The 23,737-nt window shown below is 43.6% G+C and overlaps 2 protein-coding genes across 3 annotated transcripts in view; one reads left to right on the top strand and one right to left on the bottom strand.

Moving 5' to 3' along the window:
• SPHKAP (SPHK1 interactor, AKAP domain containing) overlaps positions 1–5,268 on the top strand; it is an 81,484-nt gene extending 76,216 nt beyond the window's left edge. For both annotated transcript variants that reach the window (XM_035133407.2, XM_060274525.1), the window contains exon 11: positions 296–5,268. In XM_035133407.2, coding sequence (XP_034989298.2) covers positions 296–439 — 144 coding nt within the window. In that variant the 3' untranslated portion in view covers positions 440–5,268. The remainder of the gene's footprint in view (positions 1–295) is intronic.
• Positions 5,269–5,416: 148 nt separating this feature from the next.
• Positions 5,417–23,737, bottom strand: part of DAW1 (dynein assembly factor with WD repeats 1) — a 31,515-nt gene continuing 13,194 nt past the window's right edge. The window contains exons 7-13 of the mRNA XM_035133427.2: positions 16,967–17,074; positions 15,589–15,695; positions 13,401–13,503; positions 12,072–12,186; positions 11,002–11,078; positions 7,282–7,444; positions 5,417–5,725 (exon numbers count right to left, since the gene is read on the bottom strand). Of these exons, the coding sequence (XP_034989318.1) occupies positions 5,691–5,725; positions 7,282–7,444; positions 11,002–11,078; positions 12,072–12,186; positions 13,401–13,503; positions 15,589–15,695; positions 16,967–17,074 (708 nt within the window). The 3' untranslated portion in view covers positions 5,417–5,690. The remainder of the gene's footprint in view (positions 5,726–7,281; positions 7,445–11,001; positions 11,079–12,071; positions 12,187–13,400; positions 13,504–15,588; positions 15,696–16,966; positions 17,075–23,737) is intronic.

Raw genomic sequence — 23,737 nt, forward strand, 5'->3', positions numbered from 1 at the left:
TGATTGGCCTATGATCACAGAGTTGGAAGGGACCCTGCCATCTAGCCCAACCCCCAGCAATGCAGGAATATGCAGCTGTCCCATACGGGGAGCGAACCTGAAAGGTTGGCATTATCAGCAACATGCTCTAACCAAGCTGACCCATTCACACACACACAAGTCCTCACTTGATTCTGTAGTCAATTAGAGCAGTGTGTGAGCCAACCCTCCTGGATTCATATAGTTACAGTGAAAAGGAGAGAACCTAATTGGATGAAACCAACTCTTATGAGTAAACTATTTTTCCCCCCTCCAGTTTTTAGATGTTGTGCAGCTTGTCCATGAGAAGTCCTGGAAAGTGGGCGATATCTTTCATGCCGTGGTACAATTCTGCAAACTCCATGAAGAAAGCAGAGAACAGACTCCGAGCCTGTTTGACTGGCTACTTGAGTTGGGATAAGAAACCTTGTTACACTTGTTTTCATTTTTAATCCATTTTAAGTGGCAGTGATTTGTGAGTGGCCCTCTTTTTCAAAACATCAGCACATAGAACTGAGCAGAAATGCACAAACTCTGCCATGGGTCTGTTTTAGAGCTGTGCGCATGAAAGAAAGTAGTGGGTGGAAAGGAAAGACCCGGAGTATACAGTTGTATCACATGGGGAACCTTGCGTTGGAGAACCTACTGTTGTAGGACGACAGGGGCGTGCGCATTTTGAATTGACATTTGTGGAAACTGGAGGAAAAACAACATCTGTTTCCCGTAATCAAACATACATACATTTTTGTCAGCTATGTGTATTGACTGACAATGAAATCACACAGTAACAAAGGCATTTTTAAAAGAGAGAGAGAGAGGTTAGTATTTGTCGTTTGACTACACTAGCGGTTTGCAGAATGCCAGGCAAACGAATACGTAGGAGGATATGCCTCTCAATGAATTCTGTGTAATTATGTTTTCAAATTACTCCAGAGGAACAGAAAGAGGAGCCTGAGCTCTTGAACTGTGTCACAAAGAAGCGACATTCGCAAGCTGTTGAAATTCCTTTTTAAAAAGCTGTTAGCCATTCGGCAGGCGTATATGTTCTGCTGAAAGAAACAAAATTCAGGTTGGCAGGTTTTCATGCAGGTCTTTAAAACTCCTGATCGTGTTGTGTTCTTTCCCTGCAGTTTTCAGAGGCTCTGTGCTCCAATGTACTGCTAATATTGGGCTGCTCATTAACAGATTTGAGTCCCACACACAGCTTTACTAGCAACTCGCTGTGAGACTGTGGGCAGGTATTGGCATTTCTAAGCCTCCCCTTTCTTTCACCTGAAATGGTGATTCACATCCTTTGTAAAGTTCGTTGCAATCTGCGAATGAACAGTTGCTTTTAAAGGAATTCAACTTTGCTACTCAAATTTTACAAATTGATGCTATGCAGATTTATTCAGATGCTAAGTCCCACTGAGTTCAACAAGCCTTACTCCAAGTATGTGCTCATGATTTACAATCATTTAGTCTTAACTGCTGCACTCAAATTGGTTTAGCTTAGGCCAGCCTCATAGACTGTACCTTCATAGAAAGGATGTGACTGTGAAAGCTTTTTATCCTAAAGGGGGAAACACCAAAGCAAGGAAAAAGGGGTGCCTATTAGGCAGGAATATTTGTTGAAACTGCCTCAACTATTCTACATAATGTGAAAGTTTTAAGATTGGTTCTGAAGGAACCTGGGCTCCAAAATATACTGACCTGTGATGAACTGTATTAGATGGCACTTCTGAGAACAAGTTTCTCCTTTTTCATTATTCTTTTTATACTGATAGAATCATGTGATTATCAACACTTTAAAACCAAAATTTGAATGAAGTTAAATGTTTGGGGTGCCTGTGATCTTTTTACTGCATAAAAACTTGTCTGATTGTCAGTGTATATCCCCAATACCCTGATTTTCAAATAACTAGTAGTTTTTGCACCCATACTTAAAACATTCTTTGGCTTTGGCCAAAAAGACTGCTTTTAATTTAAAGTCAGGAAAGGGAACTGTGTTGCAATAAAAATCTTCAGCTCATTACCCACCAAATATCTCTATTCCAAATTGTCAATATCCTTTACTAGCATCTTCGCAAAGCAGCAATTCTGTCATTTGCTTTTTTGAAAAACAGAATTTCAATCGTTTGGCCATATACAGATTCTGCCTGTATGTTCCTGAAGACTATGAAAGACATCTCTTATTTTCATTAAGATAGTGTATGCTTCTGTAATGTGTCCGAAAGTAATTTATCTTTTTACACTATTTTTGCAGTACTTTAAAATAAAATTATTAAGAGCCATAATTGTCACCATTGCTTCTGTTAAATCCACTTCCACACATGCCTGTTCTTTCGCAAAGGTGACATTTGCCAGCATATTAATCTAAGTGTTCAAGCAACTTTGCTGACTATTACTCCACAATACATGTAGAGGAGTAAAGGTCGTGGTTAATAATAGAAAGGCCAATTTATACTGCAAGTACTAGCTTTGGCTGAACAGCACCTGGGTCCACTCTGGAGATGTGCCACAACCCAAAAAGCTTCTCAAGACCAGTGTGCACTCAGGACCTCTTAGAAAACAGTAATAAAGGTATGGAGCATTATAGATTGAAATTATACTGTTGGAAAGGTTGTTTATTTTTAGACCAATTCCGGTTAGTTGTGTGTTACACAGACGTTTTGCGGTGGTAGAATAAATGTTTACAAGCACAAACAACATAGCTAACATGTGAAAGTGTGATGCAATTCCTTTCTGTATGCTACTTTTTAGTACTGCAGCCTGACTTGAAATAAATTTATGTTAACAGTCTGTGTCCTCTTTGCCTTTGTAAAACCTAATTTTGAATTAGCCTTTCTACACAGTAGAGAGGACATAAAGTATTTTCATATAGCAGCTCAGCAAGAAAAAGGATCAGTGTGTGACATCAGACAAAAAGGTATTTTACAAAAGTTCTGAATTGCTGTGAAATGCATTCAGTACAAGCTGAAGGGAGTACATGGCATTGGAATGCCAACATACCCTAAAGGCTTCTGTTTTCAAAGCAGCTGGTCACCTGTAGCTTGAAGATTGACGGAAGGCCTGTAAAAGTACATAATCCAAAGCACAAATATCTCAACATTTAGCAGGAGCAGGCTATGAGACCAGAATTCTTAATGTATGGATCAAATAGGAAGAAAAGTAGGCTCAAAAATGTATCCCAAAAGAATACTTCTGATGTGTGCCTTCATCTGAATTGGACGCCAAAGAAATACTGAACTGCTCTTGGAGTTTTAATCTTAAATGGATAGACAAACAAGCTTTTAAAGAAGGAAGCAGGGAGCATTTGAAGTTTTTTCTTTTTTAAAAGAATAGTGAAATATCAATTAATTTTTATATAAAATTAAATCCATATAATTCTAGATCAAAACTGCACAGCTTGTGTCTCAACAGGCCCACCAAACATAGCAGCTTACTCAGGGGAGGCTAATTTGTAGCCCTTAGGTGTTATTGTACTGCAACTTGCATGACCACTAGCCATACTGGCTGGCACTGATGGGAGACTTAGTTCAGTGACTTCTGAACTCCTGCATTAGGGGTTTCATAAGCCTGTTTTATGTGGGGCAGCAAACTCAAAGTTATTAAACACCCCATAGTAAGTTGTTGGTGGACTACACTTTATGGACCTCTTTAAGGTATTGACATTTTAAGCCATCTCTGCTAATGCAGCTGCACCTCACAATGCTGATCTAGTCCATCTGAGTTAGAGGAGGTAACATTTCTGATCCAGAATAACAGGTGCACGTAACAAAGTGCAAGTAGAGCTGGATCAGAAGAGAATTGTCAAAAAGTGGGTTCACCAAAACTCATGCCTGAGGCTCTAGCAATGTAACTCTTGAGTTAAAGGTTACCTCGCCTCCAATAGGGGGACTTAAATACTGTAAATGCCAATAGCTTCAAAATATTGTGAAGTCTGCAACAAAAGTTTTCTTTCTCAGGAAAAGTATCTGCATATTTCTGAAAAACAAAGCTACACTTTCCAGAGCCTAAAGGTATTGTGCATTGCTCTGTAGCAAATACCAGTGCTTTGCTTCATAGCAGATCACACCTAGCACTTCTGCAACCTTCATGGGAGGTAAACCATGCATAATATCAGAGACTCCTTAGGATAAAGCTGAACAGAGAAGTCAGGCTAGCTAGATTATATTTCAGTTCAGTTGACATTTTCAGGGCAACACAGCAAATAGGCTCTCATACTGGGGACACTAAAAAATTCAAAAACATTTCATGCCAGTACCAAAGCAGCATCAGGATATTCAGGTATACACACACATGCTGAGACAACTTACTTTAATCACTTACTGCAATTAAGAGGACAAACATGATTGGAGAAAAAAAAGGAAATGGATGTGAAATGACAGGATGAAAAGCTGTGAACTAATCATCAACAAATCATGGTTCATACATTCGCAAAGGCTTGATTAAAAAAGTGTGAGCCCCTCTCCTCTATGGTGCAAGCTGCTTCTCCAGTGTGGATCAGACAGACCTCTTATTGAGGCCCAATTCATGTAATTATTTCTGCTCAAAGTGGCAGATCACATGAGCCAGGCTTCTCTGAGATTGGGCACTCAGTTCACAAGGGAGGGGTAGGACTTTTGCAACTTGACACAATAATACCACTCCCAAGCTAAATGCTAGAAAACCCATGCAGTGTTTTGCACTCCAGAACCTAGATAATATATAATATTTTATTCATATAGCACAAAGGAAAAGGTTAAAAGTGAAGCACCCTTTGTAGCAGCTGAGAAAAACATTTGCCAAATGTTTGGTGCATACCCAACATCCATTATGCTGCTTCGTAGTGTGTGGCCTGAAGTTTAGGAACTAAGTGATTTAGGCTGAAGCTTAATAATGCATTTCAGATACAGTTTTTAAATATATTGTTGGTGACTCTAAGGCAGGCATCCCCAAACTGCAGCCCTCCAGATGTTTTGGCCTACAACTCCCATGATCCCTAGCTAACAGGACCAGTGGTCAGGGAAGATGGGAATTGTAGTCCAAAACATCTGGAGGGCCAAAGTTTGGGGATGCCTGCTCTAAGTCTTCAGGTTGGAAGAGACTAAAAATCCAATATGTAATAAGTTTGCTTTTTTTAATTGATGAGTAAATATAGAGCTATATGGCAGATTTTTTATTTATTTTTAAAGTTTTAATACGCACTTTCTCCAGAGGTTTCAGACAATACTTGAATAGACAGTTTTAATATATGCTCAACTGTCAATACTACATAAAGAGCTGAACTTCCATAGTGTTTTAAATATTTTTATTAAATAAAAATTCAGCATAGTAAAACTTATCCAACCAAATGTGAGAGGCATTCAAGTAATGCAATGCATTGCTAAGAAGATCACGGTGCTTCTCCCCCCGCCCGCCCCCCCCACTTCCCCCACCCAACTGGCCTAAAAACCATTACAAAGAAAACAATGCCACTTGTCACAACTAAGTCACTAACACATATATCAATGCTATTAGAGTGGAACCTATCACATAACTAGCTAACATTGCTAATTTCATGAGTCCAGGAAATAAGTCTACTTCAGTAACATTTTTTAAAAGGCAAAAACAGAAAACAGGTTTTTGAAGGGCTTAGTAGTTATTGCCTGTATAATAAGAAGCTCCTCATACAAAAGTCGCTGGGAAGTCAGGTCAGAGATTGTCCTCAATTAGCGCCATATCCTACATGTATTATCCTTGCTACCTAGAAAGAAAAGTAACATTTCAAATGTCATTCATATATCTATAATATAAAACTACAGCTTCCTGGGGCAGGAGACATTTCAAATACATCCCTCGCTCTCAAATTCATTGGCAATCTTGTCTTCCAACTCTGACGCATTTGAATGAATTAACACAGGGGTCCCCAAACTACGGCCCCCGGGCCGGATGCGGCCCAATCGGCCTTCCAATCCGGCCCGCGACGACTCCCGCCGCCCGCTGCCGCCGCCCGCTCTCACGGCGCGCGGCGCAGCGACGATCTAAAAGATCGGCAAAAAATCGCCGAAAATCCTTTGTGCGCATGCGTATGGGCCTCTCCCGACCCGGAAGAGGTCATTTCTGGTGCACTTCCGGGTCGGGGGAGGCCCATACGCATGCGCACAAGCGATTTTTGGCGATTTTTCCCCCGCCCGTGTGCGTGTGCGCATGCGCACGGGAACGCACTCCCCCGCCCTCCGGCCCGCTGCGCGCGCACTCCCCTGCCCTCCGGCCCACCGCGCGGTCGGCGCGGCGGGCACCGGCCCGCCGCGCAGAAAGTCTGGGGACCCCTGAATTAACAGTTTAGCAAACGACACTTTGCAAACTACTCTCTTTCGAAAGAATGAGCCAACTGCACAGTAATAGAACACATGCTTTGTATATAGAATGTCCCGAGTTGAAGCCCAAATATCTCTAGATTTAAAAAAAAATCAAAGGTAGGAAGGCTGAGAAATTTCCATGCTTGAGATCTTGGAGAGGCACTTAGTTTCAGAAAAGACAGAACTATGGAGCATAAGGCAGTTTCATATGTTCTGGGCTTTTAACAGGAACCCAACAGGCATACATTCAAAGGGTGCACCTTTTCTCATCACTAAATCTCTGTGCAGCCCATGAATATTTGTCTGCAATGTTGTTGCTAAAGGCATAGAGCTTCTATCAGGAAAAAAGGTGCCAACACAGATCAGTATCTTCCAGTGAATCTGAGGCTACCATCTAAGAATTGCCAACCTAACTCTTGTACAAATTCTAAACTAGTTGTGTTGAAATGCTGTAGAAAAGGTGTCTTAAATTTGGCTCTAGGATTACAATTGCCTTAGTAATGCTGCTATGACCCCATTCCTCTTCAATGTTGTAAAAACATCTCCAATGAAGAAAGAGGAAACCACCACCGGAATCAATGAGATACTAGCAAATAAAACGTATATAGCACAGGAAAATGTATTTAGCTGTTCAAATTTGCAGGTTGCCTTAATGCATCATCCCACTGAAAAGTTTAAAGAGTGGAGCCATATCTATTTGTTGAAACTTGTTGTTCAATGGCTGCCCTGTTTCCCCCACCCCACCCTACTTACTTAACCCAACTTCTCTAGGCCAGCACCCCGTTTTGAAACAATTCAACTAGTGTGGAAAAGCAATATGCCACAGAAACAGATATTTGATCCAGGTTTTCAACGGAATTGGACGTGATGAGGTATGACAACAGAAGCCAGGAAACTGTCCTTATTTGACATCACTTTGGTGTAAACACGTAGGACAATTTTCAATATAGCTGTTAGTTACCTGTAATGATTATATTGCCCTTGTAATTGAAAGCACACGAAAATATTTCATCAGTGTGGCCTTCTAGTATTTGAATGCATTGTCCTGTCTGAGGGTCCCAAAGCCGAGCTGTCTTATCTGAGCTGGCTGTAAGAATGCGACTGCCTTGAGGATTGAAACAAATCTTTTAAAAACAAAGAAACAAGAATTATTATTTTTAAAGAGGCAAGGAAGTGGCATTACTTATCTTAAAGCTTGTCCACCATGGTTCACACAGGTTTGCAGTGTCTGGGACAACAGCCCCTGAATATATTTTGTCTTCCAGTTTCTATCTACAGGGGTAGATTCATAGGCTGGAGTGGGCTGATCAAGAAAAAAACCCTCCAAAGCCAGGAGCTTTCCTGCCTTTCATCTTAAAACAAGGGCATGTCACACATTATCTTGTGAAATTTGGGATTGATTCCAAGTTGACAAATATTCCCAAAGTGGCTCGATCATGGGTGGCTTCTGTGAATAAATTGTGGTTTTAATGTTAAACACGAGCCTTTCAAAAATCATAACACGTGCTGTACCCTATATTATATTTGGGATTCCATTTCTGAGAACTAAATAGTAACTTATGAAACATTCCCAAGGAAACAATAGCAGAATTGCTATTGTTATTATCAGTTCCACAAGCCAGCACAATGACTTAAAGTGATCCAAGGCAGTAATCAAGGAGCTTGCTCAGGTAGGAAGGAAATGCCACCTCAAGATAATAATTCTGGGATTATTTAGGATTTATTTGTCAAATTTGTATCTGAAAATCACAGGACAGTTCACAACACAAAAATACTAGATGAAAACACAAAATACATGATAAAAACAGAAACAAAAACAAACCAATAGCCCCCCCCTCCCACAAACACATTTAATATTCAGCCAAAGGTCTGGTTATAGAGAAACATTTTTGCTTGGAGCCTAAAGATATGCAGTGAAGGCACCAGGTGAGCAACGGAGAGAATAATGAATTACAGTTAACTAGTCGCATATGCAATGAGGAGTTCAGTAGCCAAATATAATTGTGACGTTAATATTAAGTTAGTGACTAGCCTCATGTCTGAAATTAACATTCCAAAAAATTAAAATTCTTTCTCATCCACCTGCACCTTTATTCAATAATTTCTGCCCTTTTCTCTCCTTTACCAAATAGGTCAGTTTAAGCCTAAGTGTTGCTCTGGAGGCTCCTTGCAGGCCTCCAAAGGCCTTAGTGCATCTCTTTAGTGCACATTCATGAGCCACGTAAACCGATTCTTGAGAGCAGCCCTTTAACCTTTACCTATTGCTGCCTCTCAACTTAGGGACACATCTGATAGCTGCATCATGACATTTGTCATTTCATATGTGCACAGCAAATGGGAAACATTAATGAAGTACTGTACATATAAAATTGTGGGATGTTATTTCCTTAGGAAACTCATAAAAATAACTTTAAAAAGAAGGAAGGGGAAAAAACCCAAAACCTTCCAAGGAAACCATTTTGTATTCTGTTTGAATAGCTTCCTGCTTTAAAAAAAGTTATAGCATCAGTAGCAATTCTTCTACAATGCTTATTTATTTTATGTAAAATAATTATAATTGCTACTACTCTTTAAGCTTTGGACCTAAACAAGAAATTGGAAATGTTCATCTGCAAATATAATTTTATCCTTGCTATATTAGATTCATCATATCACAGTGCTGCCAAATTTCATCACACAGACACTAATATTTCCTTTAATCATCCAAACAGATACTGAACCTGTCACTGCTCTCCAAAAATTAAATGACAAAACAAAGTATCTAGCCAACAACACTGCCATAAATCAGGAAACATGTATGGGCTGCCTTCGTCTTGCTCATGCAGTATGGATTTAAGAACAACCTAAGCCTCTGTCTCTAACATATATATATACATTTATGTGAATATTCTCAATTTTATTTTATTTTTACCTTCAAGGTTAAACTGGCCTGAGGAAAGATTATGTTCAGCATATATAATATAGACTAGTGGAATTCAGCCCGTTTAAAAACGGGCGCTAGAATGCTGCTGTCGTGCAGCGCCGGCATGGGACGGAGCTTCGGAGGTCTCCGAAGCCCCGTCTCATGCGGGAGGTGCGCGGCGAGGCGGCGGGGGGGAGAGAAGCACTTCTCCCGCCCCCCCCCCGCCGCGCACCTCCCGCATGAGACGGGGCTTCGGAGACCTTCTCCGAAACTCCGTCCCATGCCGGCGCTGCGTGCCGAGGCGGCGGGGGGGAGGAGCGCTTCTCTCCCCCCCCCCCCGCCGCCTCGCCGGGCACCTCCCGCATGAGACGGGGCTTCGGAGAAGGTCTCCGAAGCCCCGTCCCATGTCGGCGCTGCGTGGTGAGGCGGCGGGGGGGAGGAGCGCTTCTCCCCCCCGCCGCCTCACAGCGCACACCCCGCATGAGACGGGGCTTCGGAGAAGGTCTCCGAAGCCCCGTCCCATGTCGGCGCTGCGTGCCGAGGCGGCGGGGGGGAGGAGCGCTTCTCCTCCCCCCCCGCCACCTCGCCGCGCACGCCAAGCCAGTCCCCGAGCCGAAGTGCGGCGCGGCGGGTGCTTTTCGCTGTTTGCCTCCCCCTTCGCTCCGGGAAGGCAAACGGCGAAAAGCCCCCGCCGCGCCGCACTTCGGCTCGGGGACTGGCTTGGCGGCGGCGGGAAAAAGGGGAGGAATTCCTCCCCTTCTTCCTGCCGCCGCCAAGCCAAAGCCGGCTTCCCTCAGCGCCCGCTGCCGCTTCGGCTTCCTCGGGGAAGCAAGCAGGCGGGCTGTCTGCCTGCTTGTGTTCGCCGAGGAAGCGCCGTCCCATGCCGGCGGTGCGCGGCAAGGCTGCCGGGGGAGCGCTTCTTTCCCCCGCCGCCTCCAGCATGAGACTGGGCTTCGGAGCGGCGGTTGGCGGAGCGGCGGTTGGCTGTTGTCTCTCCGTCCAATCCCTGTGTCCCTGGGGCCCATGCGCAGTACCCCAGGGACACACGGGACAACTGGACGCAGGGACAACTTGGACATTATTATATAGGATAATTTAAAAGTTGACCTTCCTATGCTGCCCAAATTCCCTTTTTATAACACTATTAAAAGTAGGCCTACATTCTGCTGCTTCTTGTTACTATAAAGGTGCGTCATCCAAGGATGTAAGAGAGGTGTAGTTTAGACTGTAGCTTTCTTATCATGCGAACATTACCATATGAAACATGCATGAAAAACCACACTAAATATTGCAGCTGGAAAAGCCCAACACAGAGATACAATCTTGTTTAATGTTACTGTACTTAAAATTATAGGAAAGGAGGATGGCAGTAGAGTATTGCCCAATTTCACCAAAAAATCTTTCTATTCAAGTTAATAGATAACCTGAATGCCCTCAAAAATCTCACATAAATCTCAAAGGCTGACATCCCACCTCCAATTATTCAGGAGTAAGTCCCACAGGTCAGTGGTATGTACTTGCAGGATTGTTCCGCCAAACTACAAGAATGTTTTTCAATTGGCAGCTTTTATAAAAGAATACTAACCTCTGTACTTTCCTAACACACTGGAGACATAAAGGGATAAAACACTATAAAAAACAGCAAGGGGGAGAAGTTGCTTTCCTGGTCCATACTCAAGCACCGAGAACATACAAACAAGCAAAATGGCCAAAGCTAACTGTAATTTAGAACAACATTCTACTCGGTTCAGCAGTACAGAGAAATAAAACAACAGTTACCTTTGAAATTTCTCCTCCGTGGCCTTCAAGTTTTGATATACATTTTTTTGTTTCTGCGTCATAAACTCTTGCTGATCCTTAATAGAAAACAAACAAACAATCGTGCGTTTAGTATAGGCATTTACCTGTTGTGCTTAAATACATCTGCTATTTTATCAGGAACCAGAGAAGGCAAATGTTAGAAATGACTGGCTGCAACTCAAAGCCCACTGATTTAGGAGTAGGGATAGGTGAATCTGTCAATTTTGGTTTCCCTTAAGTTTCTCATTTTTCAAATCTTAAGTACAGTTCTCAACGTTTCAGTATCAGTTGGCAGATTTTTTTAAAAAGTTCTCATGAAAATTCATCAGCCTTTTCAAATATATCCTAATATACACATTTTTGTATACAACTTCCCCTAATACAAAATTCAACTTCCCCTAATGCAAAAATATATTCACTAATAAAACGTAATATTGTTTTCAACAAGATATGTTTATATATATACACTTTAGTATAAGCATTTTTGGCTGGACAGCTGCATTGCAAAATTTGGGGTTCAAATTTTGAAAGATGGTTGTGTTTACATTCTTGTATTAGGTGGGTTTGCCTTCAAATGTAAACTGAATTGAATTTGTCCCCATCCCTATGTGGGAGTACTTACTGTTGCCATGCATACTCAGGTTAAGATTGCATGGTCCTTATGAGAAGGCGGCACTCATACGGAAATGGTTCGATAGATTATAGACTCGTTAGACTGATCAGATATATGAGATAGGTTGGGGCAGAGTTAAATATCACAGCCCTGTGAGAAAGCTGCCAAAGAGCACAACACATAACACATAAAAAAATGGCTCACTATATGGATATAATTGTTCCTTGGCGCTATTATGGAGGTTTTCCACAAAATTGGCTGTGTTAGAAAACTTAGCCAGTTTCCAGAACATGCATTCACCTCACCAGAGTTCTTCAATCATCCACGATGCACAGAAGGAGCTACTGGGAGTTTCCATGTTACCCCTCAAGAGATGCTCTTCAAATCAGCTTTCACGGGATGAAGACATTTTAATAAAAAAATCAATTTCACCTACCATCAGCTGAGGCAGTTGCAATACGCTGGCCAGTGTAATCAAAGCAAACGTCTAATACTTCATCATCGTGGCCTGTTAATGTTGCTACACGCTTGCCAGTCAGCGCATTCCACAACTGCAATGTGGACAGAAAGCAAAATTGCAGGCAAATTATGACAGGGAACCCAAATCAGCTTCTTTATTTATTTGACTGAACTGCTTGCGGCCTGCGTAGCTAGTCGATCACTATTTGTTCTTTCATATGAGCACACAGATTTGGCAGAAAGCAAGGTTAACAAATATTTTGCTTGACATGTTACCAGCGCAAGCCAATTATCTCCTGGAAATCATTTCCATGCTAGCGGCTGATTCACAGATTCAACTCTTACACCAATAAAGGCTAGAAAAGAAAAGAAAAAAGAAAAGAACTCCCCAGAAGTCAAAAATGTTGGTTCTTCTTTCCTAAACCAGGCTAGCCTATAATGTTCCTCTTATTTTCTGTATTTCTTTCTTTTGAAGTGTAATATTGCAAATAAGCTGGTGGGGCATTTTAAGAGAAAAGCTTTGGGCCATTTTTTTTTAAAAAAAGATGGAATGGAAAGTAATTGGACTTTACTGTCCCGGACTGTCTGTCTATAAAATGGGTATGCATCCTTTTACCTTTCTGCTCATTTGGGAAGTATAGGCTTAATATGGAGTCTTAGCTGGTGCCCCAAGACTAATAAAATATCAAGGCATAGGGTCCAACATTGCTGATGTGACTAACTGTACATCTGTCTCTAGGGGTGGGGAAATTAAAAGCTCCCAGCTTCCTTGTTCCTGCAGTCTCTGGATGGATCAAATGACAGACAGGGAGAAGCTGTATAAGCAGGTGGATAGCCAAGAGGTGGGTTAACCAAGCAGATCTCAGGTGTTACACAGAGATTCTGGAGAGTTTGAGAGAAAGCCTTCAAGGAAGAAAGGCCGCCTTGTGAACAAGGAATCCTGCTAAGAGCCTGGTGAGTTTGGAGATTGTTTTGGTTTAGGCAAAGTGGATTGCATTTAACTAATTTTAATTTATTTTTGCTCCAAATGAAATATTCTGGTTTTCTGCATCCAGCACTGAATGCATATTTTCAGGCAGTGTACATGCCCTCAATTATTTTAAAGAGATGTAAGAGTAAACCTACACCTTTATTCTGTACCTGCTCTGGGGGGAAAGCTAATTTTTCCCTCACTCCTTCATGCAGGCCAAGAAGAATGTATTCCTGGAATCAGACCTACAAATGTATGGATTAGTCAATACTATGATTATTTTTTGTATACTACTGAAAGCAATAAATCAGGTTAATAGGGATCCAACTATCTTACCATGCATGTTTTGTCCATCGATCCAGTGATTATGAGAGTGCAGTCCCAGTTGAACTGTGCACTACTTATTTCTGCACGATGGCCTATTAAAGTATGCATCCTCCTGCCAGGAGAGAATAAAAAAACATGTTATGTGGTTGATTCAAATATAAATGTATTAGGCAAAGGGGCCTCTATAAAAAGAAATAGACAAAATGCTACAGGTTAAATCTTTAATGTTTCCCCAGTCATTTACAGTGCAATCCTATGCATGCTTACTCAACAATAAAAGTCACAGTTCAAGTAGGTGTCTTCCCAAATAAATATACATACCGGTAGGATTGTAGCCTTTGTATTACAATTTGACCTGCAAGTCTAAATCTTCAGAAGCCTCAGATCTGATTAACACAATTTTCTGTGGAAATTGTTAAGGAATCTTTTCCAGTGCTTAATCATTCCACACACACACACACACACACAAAATGTTTGTAAGTGATTGGATGCCAATTGCAAATACAATACTAGGCAAACTTGACAGTTTGTGTTTGGTTACTAAACACAAGTAAAATAAGCATGCTAAATTAGATCACTCTCTGGGGCATCGGAGGATTTTCCAATGCAAACTAGAAATTTTCTGATGCCAACTACCGTATTTAGAATTAGCATCAGAAATTAGTGCATATATGTAGCCGTATAATACACAAGGACACATGGTGGATACACATCTGGGAATCACAGCTGGTTATGACTCCCTAGCACCTATCCACTGCATGTTTAGAAATTGTATTTTTCAACCTAGATACAATTCCATTGCAAAACAAGGCAAAAAGTCTAATTCAAGTATTACTGGTTATCTCATAGATAATCAAGAGTGTACGATTACACAGGCAAAACATATAAAGTCACAGGGTAATAATAGTTCACTCCTGTTGGCAGACCAATTCTGTATTACAAAGATATCTTCAAATGTGACATGAAGGATGGGCAAAGAAAAATGCTTCACCTGACATCATTTTGATGCCAGGTGATTCACAGGTGGGCAGCTTCATCTACCTGGCAGAGTGACCCGCTGAGGGCACGCTAATATATATTTCAGTTTGAAGAAAGTGTGAAAATTAGTTGTCAATGGCCATTTTAGATTCTATAGGTTATAAAGCATTAAACCCTAGAAAACATTAATAAGTATGTATACTGCAGAGAATGTTAATCAGTGGGGTCACAGAATAGTCATCATTGCAATTCAAGAAACCATTAATGAATATCACTGCAGTCATACCACTCTCTCATTTTGTGTTTGTGTGTGTACACAATCAATCTTTAACATGTGTATTCATGTGTTTCCTATGGTTCAGTGCTTTATAACCTATACAACCATTCATGGGTGTTCCTTTATATAATACGTATAACTTGTGGTCCTTCTTAGACTGCACATAGACACACCTTAATGGTTGCACCAAATGAAAACATCACAAAAGCAAATATTCTGGAAAAAAATATTCCTATTTGCTTGTGGTAATTTCAAAAAAATATTATATTAATGTTCACAAAACAATCACACTATTTAATTCAAATCATGTATTTATAATTATATTACCCCTTCAGTGAAAACTTAAGATGGGAAATGAATGTTATTCCAGACTCAGATAAATTACTGCTGATCATCATAAGGCTTTTATTGTTTCTACCGTATCAATTTGACAAAATGTTATTCAGATGCATTAGTTTCATGATACTGAATAGGCCCATAGTTTCCCATGAAGGCTAGGGGTGGTCTCTTTGCAGACCTTGAATAGCACCTGCTAGTCAGATTTTGGTTTGATGGACCATTGGTCTAATTCAATATAAGAAAGCTCAAGTGCCATGATTATTCAATGCAAGCCTCCCAGGTGAAGAAGCAAAGGTGTAAGATTAATATCACAATATATATCCTCCACTGCTCTGCTATAATAACCTACATAACTTGCCAACACAGAGAACTATTATCTTAGCTCTCTGGCAGATGGATCTTTGAACTGTTGCTAGGGTGAATCGCAGAGAAGCAATATGCCTAATTTTCATCTTCCTGGTGTCTAGAAGCTCATTGTTGCTTGAAATGTATTAAATATGAACTAATAAAGGCAGGTTTATAATTTGAACAACTCTAGGGCCTGTATAGAATTATTTTAAGAGTTCTGTAAAGCATGAAATAAAACAAGATTTAAAATAGTACCTGCCCGAGCCAACATCCCACACTGCAACTGTATGGTCAAAGGAACCGGTGATGATTCTGTCTCCTGTAGTATTAAATGATAATGCAATAATCTCTGCAGAGTGCCCCTGAAGTTATAAAAAGAAGGTTTAAAGTTTAAACAAAGATCTTTATGTAGAAATAATCTAGGACAGGCATAGGCAAACTTGGCCCTCCAGATGTTTTGGGACTACAATTCCCATCATCCCTGACCACTGGTCCTGTTAGCTAGGGATGATGGGAGTTGCAGTCCCAAAACATCTGGAGGACAGAGTTTGCCTATGCCTGATCTAGGATTTATAAAGGTGTAGAAACTTTAATGATTCTGTGTTCCGTTTTCTTTGTTACTATTATTTTATAGTAATGTAAGGTTCTGGGTCATTTCTACACAACCTACTTATTGAGCATTCAGTCTCAGTTGCTTTCATGGAGGTTAGACAGTCAGCTATTATACTGAGCATTCATTCTGATTTCTTTGTGGGAAGGTTAATTAAATAACACTGATATCTGGATTCAAATTGTCACATTCAAATCATGAATCTCACTCAGTGACCCTGGGTCAGTTACTGTCTCCCACACTAGCCTACCTTACAAAGTTGTTACATATTTTTATATATTTCCCTGACCACCTTGGAGGAAAGGCAGGCAAAAAATGAAATTTTAAAAATTCAGCATCTTGCAGGGATAGAATTACACCAACATCAAAGGTTTGTGCAGATTTCTAAAAACTGTGAAGCAGCCAATAGCAACACCTGTCTACATGTATTTGTGATATGCATCTTGCAGGGATAGAATTACACCAACATCAAAGGTTTGTGCAGATTTCTAAAAACTGTGAAGCAGCCAATAGCAACACCTGTCTACATGTATTTGTGATATTATTAAGAGAGCTCTCTTCAATCTTACAGGGTATTTTATAACCCCTTTCATTTGTAATCCCAGGTAATAATAGATCTGAAAGCAATTATACAGTGCCTTTGAGTGCAGGAGATGTTTCAAAGAATATTACCAGTCCATTTTAATAATAAAGCAGGTAATTCTGCCTTGTAGTAGCAAAGCCACAGAATTAGGAAAAAAATTGTTATTTAGGCTGCAATCCTATTTACACTTAGCAGAACACAGTAGGATTTCCAAATAAATATGCATAGGATTCCTCTGCACTTAGGATTTAATGGTTTTTAATTAGTATCACAGCTTTCAGTCTTCCTTTATGTTTGCTTAATGCATTATTTAGCTACATATGCTAAGAGTTCTGTATAAATTCTCGTCTCTGACTTTTGCAAATGAAAATTAAGAACTTCTCTTTTAATAGCAATTTCAAAAAAACACCAAGTCATCACTAATAAGAGCTGCAACCTACTGTTAATCTGACTACTTCTTCTCCAGTCTGTATGTCCCATAATTTAGCTGTGGTATCCATACTTCCAGTAGCAACCAATGTACTTTGAAGATTAAATGACAAGCAAACCTGTTAGAAAAAGAGAGAGAAGGAAAACCGTTAGAAGAAATTCTTGGATTTCCTGTTCTCCTACTGGTCACAGTCACAATATGTTAGAGCGTGACAGTAACTGTTTCTAGTCATTGCCCCATTGACTATTAATAGTCCTGTAAATTAAAACATAACAGCCATAGGATCATAGCTGGTAATAAACATTCACTCATTTGATTGCTTGGAATATCTTGGGGTTCAGGAAGGAATTTTACTCACAATTAGACCGTGTGGAGGGAGAATGTCCATTTTAATTAATAAAGCAGCACATTCTACCTTGTAATGATAATGCCACAGAATCAGGAAAAATATGTTACAGCAAACGTGGAGCTACCACTGCTCCATATCTTCACTTAAGTAGGTACAAATGATCGTCCCAGATTTTTTTGGGAAAGCCACTTCCGCGCGTGCGCCGGAGGTGGGGTTGTGGGCAGCCCGACTGTACCATCGCGTAGGGGCTGAGAGTTCAGCCCCTGCACGATGGTGCGCTCCCGCCTGCGTCACACCCCGACCGGCCAATGAGGCCGGGAGGGGCGGGGCCACGCCGCTTAAAGGCCTCCGCAGGCGGGAAAGCTCCCTCTTCCTTCGCTGTTCACCGGAGCGAACGGTTCACTAATTCCTTTTGCGTTTTTTCTTGTTGTTGCTCTTTTTTTTTTGAATCCTTTACTCGGGCGGTGTGTTTGCGGGCTGGTTCGCGATCGTCAACGGGGAGCGAGGCACGCTTATTTTCTTCGCCGGGGCAGTTTGGAGCAGAGGCGGGGACCCGCCAGTCAGCTGCTAGCGCCAGTCAGCTGTGCGGCCAGCTTTGCATTCAGGTTTTTTCCTCCGGTGCCCTTGGGAAGCACGCCACAGCTGCGAGGATCGCCCGCCTGCCGTTGGCCCGCCGGTCAGCTGTTTCTCCGCGCGACGGTGCGCGGCGCCCATTTTTGGTGTCTTGGGCGGAGGCGGCTGCCTCCCCACAGCGCCTACTCTTCCCGCCGCTCGAGGCGGATAGGCAGAGCCTGCAGGGCCGAGGCGAATTTCACTGCTACAGATCTCACTGCTACAGATCTTCAACGCGAAGTTCTCTGGTCTCATACGGGCGGTCTGGTGAGTTTGCTGCCTTGCCGGCAACGATCACGCTATTTTGGTCTTGTTGATTAGCTTGCCCCCCCCCCCACGTATCGTGGGGCACAGGGTCCTGGTTTGTGCTCTGGTTAGCGATTTCCCTGCGTGATTGATAGCTTCTAGTTGTGCGAGTGCAAGCTTAGCGGTGTGTGTGTTTGGTCTATAGCGGTGAGGGCACTGGGGTTCCATCGGCGCCATCTTGGTTGTGGGCAAGGACGCCACCATTTTGGGAATCCTTAAGACCCACGTGGCCGGCGCCATTTTGAGTGGTGCAGTTGTTATTAGCGGGTGGCTGTGTTCCAGCGCCATTTTGAGTGGTACGGTAGCCATTTTGAGTGTGGCTTGTTGCAAGCGACAGCCTCACAACCGACGCCATTTTGAGTGGGGAACTTTTGTGAAAACAGTTGTGGGGGCCATCTGAGCTTTAAAATAGGCCGGAATTTTGCGCAACTGGAATCAGTATTAGCGCGACTTTATATTATATTAAGAGGGATAATAAATAATTAATACAGAAGGGAGTTAGACGCAGAACTCTTGAGAAGCCTTTAGGAGGTTTCTTTACCCGGCAGTCTTTCTGGAGTGTGGTTTCTGTTTACCCTTAGGATACAGTTGGCAGCGATTTATTTTATTTACTTTGGCACAATTCCCTCTTGGAATAATTGATTAATTTGCACGGTCTGGTTTTCATTCTAATTGTCTGTGGCTCCGGTATTTGTTTGGAACTTATTTTACTTCTCCAATCTTCTTTACTCCCGGTACTGGTGTGTGCTCACATAATTAATTGCACAGCTTTTATTTAATTAATTGCGATAGTCAGATTACTTAGCAGCATTCAAATTGGAAGTATTAGTACCATCTAGTATAGTATTAAATATATATAATATTAAACACATATAATATTAAATACTTAATAGGTTGATCAGCCGGGATAGCTCAGTTGGTTAGAGCTTGGTGCTGATAACATCAAGGTTGCGGGTTCAATCCCTGTATGGGACAACGTTATATTAAATAACGATATATAGACATATTATATATATATATATATATATATAGATATATATAGATATATCAATACACGCACGGACGCACACACAATCTTAAACATATATACATATATATATAATAATAATAATAATAATAATAATAATAATAATAATAAATAAGACACATACACACATACACGCACACGCACACGCATACAGGCACACGGACACACAAGCACATTTAGGACAGAGCAGGAAACTTAGGCTCAGCACCTTTCCGAGAATGGCTCCTAAGCGTGCGCAGGGTAAGGCCCCTTCCAAGAGCCCTGCGGCCCAGGACAAGACTGAGGCCCTGGTACGAGCGGTCTCCACGCTGCAAAAAACTCAGCTGGACGTGTGCAAGCAGCTGGCGGCCATTGCAAAAACGCTTGCGCCCACGGCTGCCGCCACTCAGGAGGATCCTCGCGAGTTGCAGGAAGAGCCAGGTGAGTCACAGGATTTCATCCTTGACACCGGTTTAACGGAAAGCGATTTGCCATGTACCTCTGCTTCTCTGTTTTCCACCTCTAGTTCAGACCGGGGTAGCAACGTGAGCCGAGCCCCGCGGACACGAAGGCAGAAGGCGCACGCTAATGCCTCCAACTCCCAAGGGCAGGGGGAGGGGTCTCATTCTGCAGGTTCATCCACTCAGTCGTCGGCAGGTCACCGGGCGGACCAGCTTGGGCAAGCCCTGGTTCAGCAGGGGACCAGGGATTCCGATACGTCCGGGGACGAGGGTACTTCCAGACCGGGAGGAGGTACCGAGAACGAGCCAAGGATCGAGGGAGAGCGTCAAGGAGGGAAAGCCAAGAAGAAGACCGACAAGCGCAAGAGGAGCAAGGACGACTCGGACGATTCAGGTACGACCTCCGAATCGGATGGCGACATCCCGATGGAGGATTATTGGGGGATTGCGGAGGACCAATCGGGCCTTCCTCTTTGGATACATAGGCGTAGATCGAGCGCCCATCGCAAGGGTTTTAAAGGGACTTTAGAATGGAGGGATGGCGCCTTGGTGCCAGATTCAAAATATGCCACCAATTCTGACACCGACATTTTCTTGGGTTCGCACTTGTCAAATAAAAAGAGGGAAAAGATTTTGAACGGGGATTTTGTTGACATTTTCACCCTTTTGCCTTTGTCGCAAACATTGGGAAAGGGCGAAAAGATGAAGAACTACGGTAGGCGCAGATATAAGACCCCCCGCGCCGACCGTACGTTCGAAAACTGGCTAGATGGTATCCACATCTGGGCGGCGGTCATCTCAGCGGCATACCCCAAGAGGGCCTTGCACTTGTGGGCTTATGTAGCTGACGTTAGGTTGGCAAATAAGATGGCTGGGGAGGCGGCGGCTTTAAACTACGATGAAGACTTTCGTAGGAACGCGTCTCAGAACCCAAAGACTAGATGGGATCAACGCAACCAGCATTTTTGGAGTAACCACGTGGTCCCATACGTGGAAAGGAAGCAGACGGATCCCCCTAAGTCAGGCAGGTTTGAACCCAGGAGGGACCCGCGCCGCAGGGTCTGCTGGGAATATAACAAGGGCATCTGTCAGCGGCCCAATTGCAAATATACGCATGATTGTGAAAAGTGTCTGGGACAGCACCCTGGAGTGTCATGTTTCAAAGGGAGGCAGTCCTTTCGCGGCGGGCGAGGCAATTCACACCAGGGCCCCAGATACACAAGTGGCGCCCCCCAGGGAACAGGCAGTAATCGGTTCTAATACATCACTCACCCTGGCTTTCTCCCCTATAAAGCTCGGCCCCCTAAAACTCCTTTTAGATCTCTATCCCAATAGGAAGGCGGCTAGCTACCTCTGGGAGGGGTTCTCCTCCGGTTTTAGAATCCCAGTAAAAAGCCCACCCCTTTCGAGCAACCCCCCCAATCAGAAATCTGTTAGGGAAAGACCCGACATAGCGATTAAGAAAATCAGCAAGGAGATTACTGCTGGTCGGGTGGCGGGTCCTTTTGCAGTGCCACCCATACCCGAACTCCACATTTCCCCTTTGGGTATAGTCCCTAAAAAAGCGCCAGGTGAATTCAGACTCATTCATAATCTCTCTCATCCGAAGGGCAGATCCGTAAATGATGGCATACCTCAGGAGCTTTGCACGGTGAAATATGCTTCCTTTGACCAGGCAGTGAAGCTTGTAAGGCAGTTTGGTAAGGGTGCCTTGTTGGCAAAGTGTGACATCGAATCAGCATTTCGCCTCCTGCCTGTCCACCCGCAGGACTTCAGATGGCTGGGATTTCGGTTCGATGGGGCATATTTCATCGACAAAGCCATGCCTATGGGTTGCTCCGTGGCATGCTCTGCATTTGAGGCCTTTAGCACGTTCCTGGACTGGGCCCTGCGCTTTAAAACTGGCCTGTCTGGAGTCTCGCATTATTTGGATGACTTTCTCTTCGTGGCTAGGGCAAATAGCCCGGAGTGTGCAGGCCTTATGCAAGCATTCTCGGCCCTTGCTCACGAGCTGGGGGTGCCGCTGGCAGCGGATAAAACTGAAGGGCCCGTCGCACGTTTAACTTATTTAGGCATTGAATTAGATACAGTGGAGCAAACGTCTCGTTTGCCTGCGGACAAAATTAAGGGCCTTAAGGAGACTATTAGACAGCTCATCCCCTGTAAAAAACTTACCCTTAGACAAATCCAATCTCTCCTGGGTCACCTGAATTTCGCGTGCAAGGTAATATCACCAGGCCGCCCCTTCTGCCTGCGATTAGCCAGACTTACGGCAGGTTTAACAAAACCCTTCCACCGGAAGCGACTCCCTCGAGGCGTTAAGGCTGACCTGGAGTCCTGGCTTACATTTCTGGAAAATTATAATGGGGTATCCCTATGGCAGGACAGCTTGGTGCTGCATTCCGATTTTCAGGTACAGTCGGACGCGTCCGGTTCTTTGGGTTTTGGAGTCTATTTCAAAGGTAAATGGTGTGCGCAGCGTTGGCCGGCCAGCTGGCAGGGTACGGACATTACACGCGACCTAACATTCTTAGAGTTCTTCCCTATAGTGGTAGCAGTGCACCTATGGTCCGTGGAATTCAGGGATCGACGAGTCTGCTTCAGAACCGACAACCAAGCGGTGGTCAGCGTCCTCGCTCGCCAATCATCAAGATCTCCGAGAGTGTCATCTCTCTTACGCCATTTTGTCCTTCTAAGCTTGAAATTCAACATGCATTTCTCAGCCAAATTTGTGCCTGGGCTTAATAATAATATCGCAGATGCTTTGTCTCGCTTCCAGATGGACCGCTTCCGCTCATTGGCACCAGAGGCATGCCTGTGGCCAGAGCCGTTCCCGGAACACCTATGGAACCTTGGGAGCGCGAAATTCTGAAGGGAGTATTTGCGTCGGTTGCCCCCTCTACCCTTAACTCTTATAAACGGGCTTGGTCAGATTTCAATAAGTTTAGGCAGAAAGGAACCACGGGTCCTACTCCTGGTCCGCCTTCCCAGGAAGAGGTTATGCAATACATAGTGCATTTGAGGAATCTGGGGCGAGCCGCTAAGACCCTTCAAATCCACACAGCAGCCATAACATTCTTCTCAAAATCACTTTATTTCATAGACCCGTGCGATAACTTCCACTTGCGCAGGGCTATGGAGGGCTGGCGTCGGCTCCAGCCTCCAGCCAGTGACAACAGGCGGCCTATCACGTTTGACATGTTGGTTCAGATACACAAGCAATTGCGAACCCTTTGCTGGTCGAAATTCGAGGCGCGCTTATTTTCAGCTGCGTTTTCGATGGCCTACTTTGGGGCGCTCAGAGTAGGGGAGGTGGTCTGCGAGGACCAATCAGATGGTGTCACACGGGGTATTTTAATAGGGGATGTGTCACTGTCCGACACCCAGGTTCTAGTACACATCCGACGTTCAAAGACCGACCAGAAGGGAAAGGGGGCCGTTGTACGCCTCCCTGCGACAGGGGCCGCGGGCCCGTGTCCAGTAAAAGATACCAGGAGGTTCCTTCACCTGCGCCCGGCGGGCCCAGGCCCCTTCCTTATTCACCCGGACAAGGCCAGGCTTACCCGCCAGCAGTTCACCAGGGTCCTGCGCAAGGCCATCGCCTCTTGCGGGTATAACCCCACCGAATTCTCGCCCCACTCCTTCAGGATTGGTGCAGCTACTGCAGCCGTGCACCTGGGCCTTTCTTCCGAGAGGATTCAGGACCTGGGAAGGTGGAAATCAAACGCATACAAAAGGTACATTCGTACGTAGCTTACAGCTGATCCCGGGTTGTCATTCTTTGTTTTCCAGGTGGCCAGATAGTGCGCGTTTGGATAGCCGGGCACAGCGTAGTTCACTGGGCCCGCGAAAGGGCGATTGAGGTGGGCCTGGGGCACGGGCTGGGCCTCCCAGCATCCGTCAGAGTGTCTTGGATTGCAAAGAGAGGCATGAAGTGGAACGAGCTGTTACCGACCCTCGAAAGCCGGGCTGCTTCACTCGGCTACCCTGACCTGTTGGTGCTGCAGCTAGGGGAGAACGACCTGGCCTACCGTAACGCTGTGGACT

This window comes from Zootoca vivipara, chromosome 5 (genome assembly GCF_963506605.1).
Source record: "Zootoca vivipara chromosome 5, rZooViv1.1, whole genome shotgun sequence".
Lineage (NCBI taxonomy): Eukaryota > Metazoa > Chordata > Lepidosauria > Squamata > Lacertidae > Zootoca > Zootoca vivipara.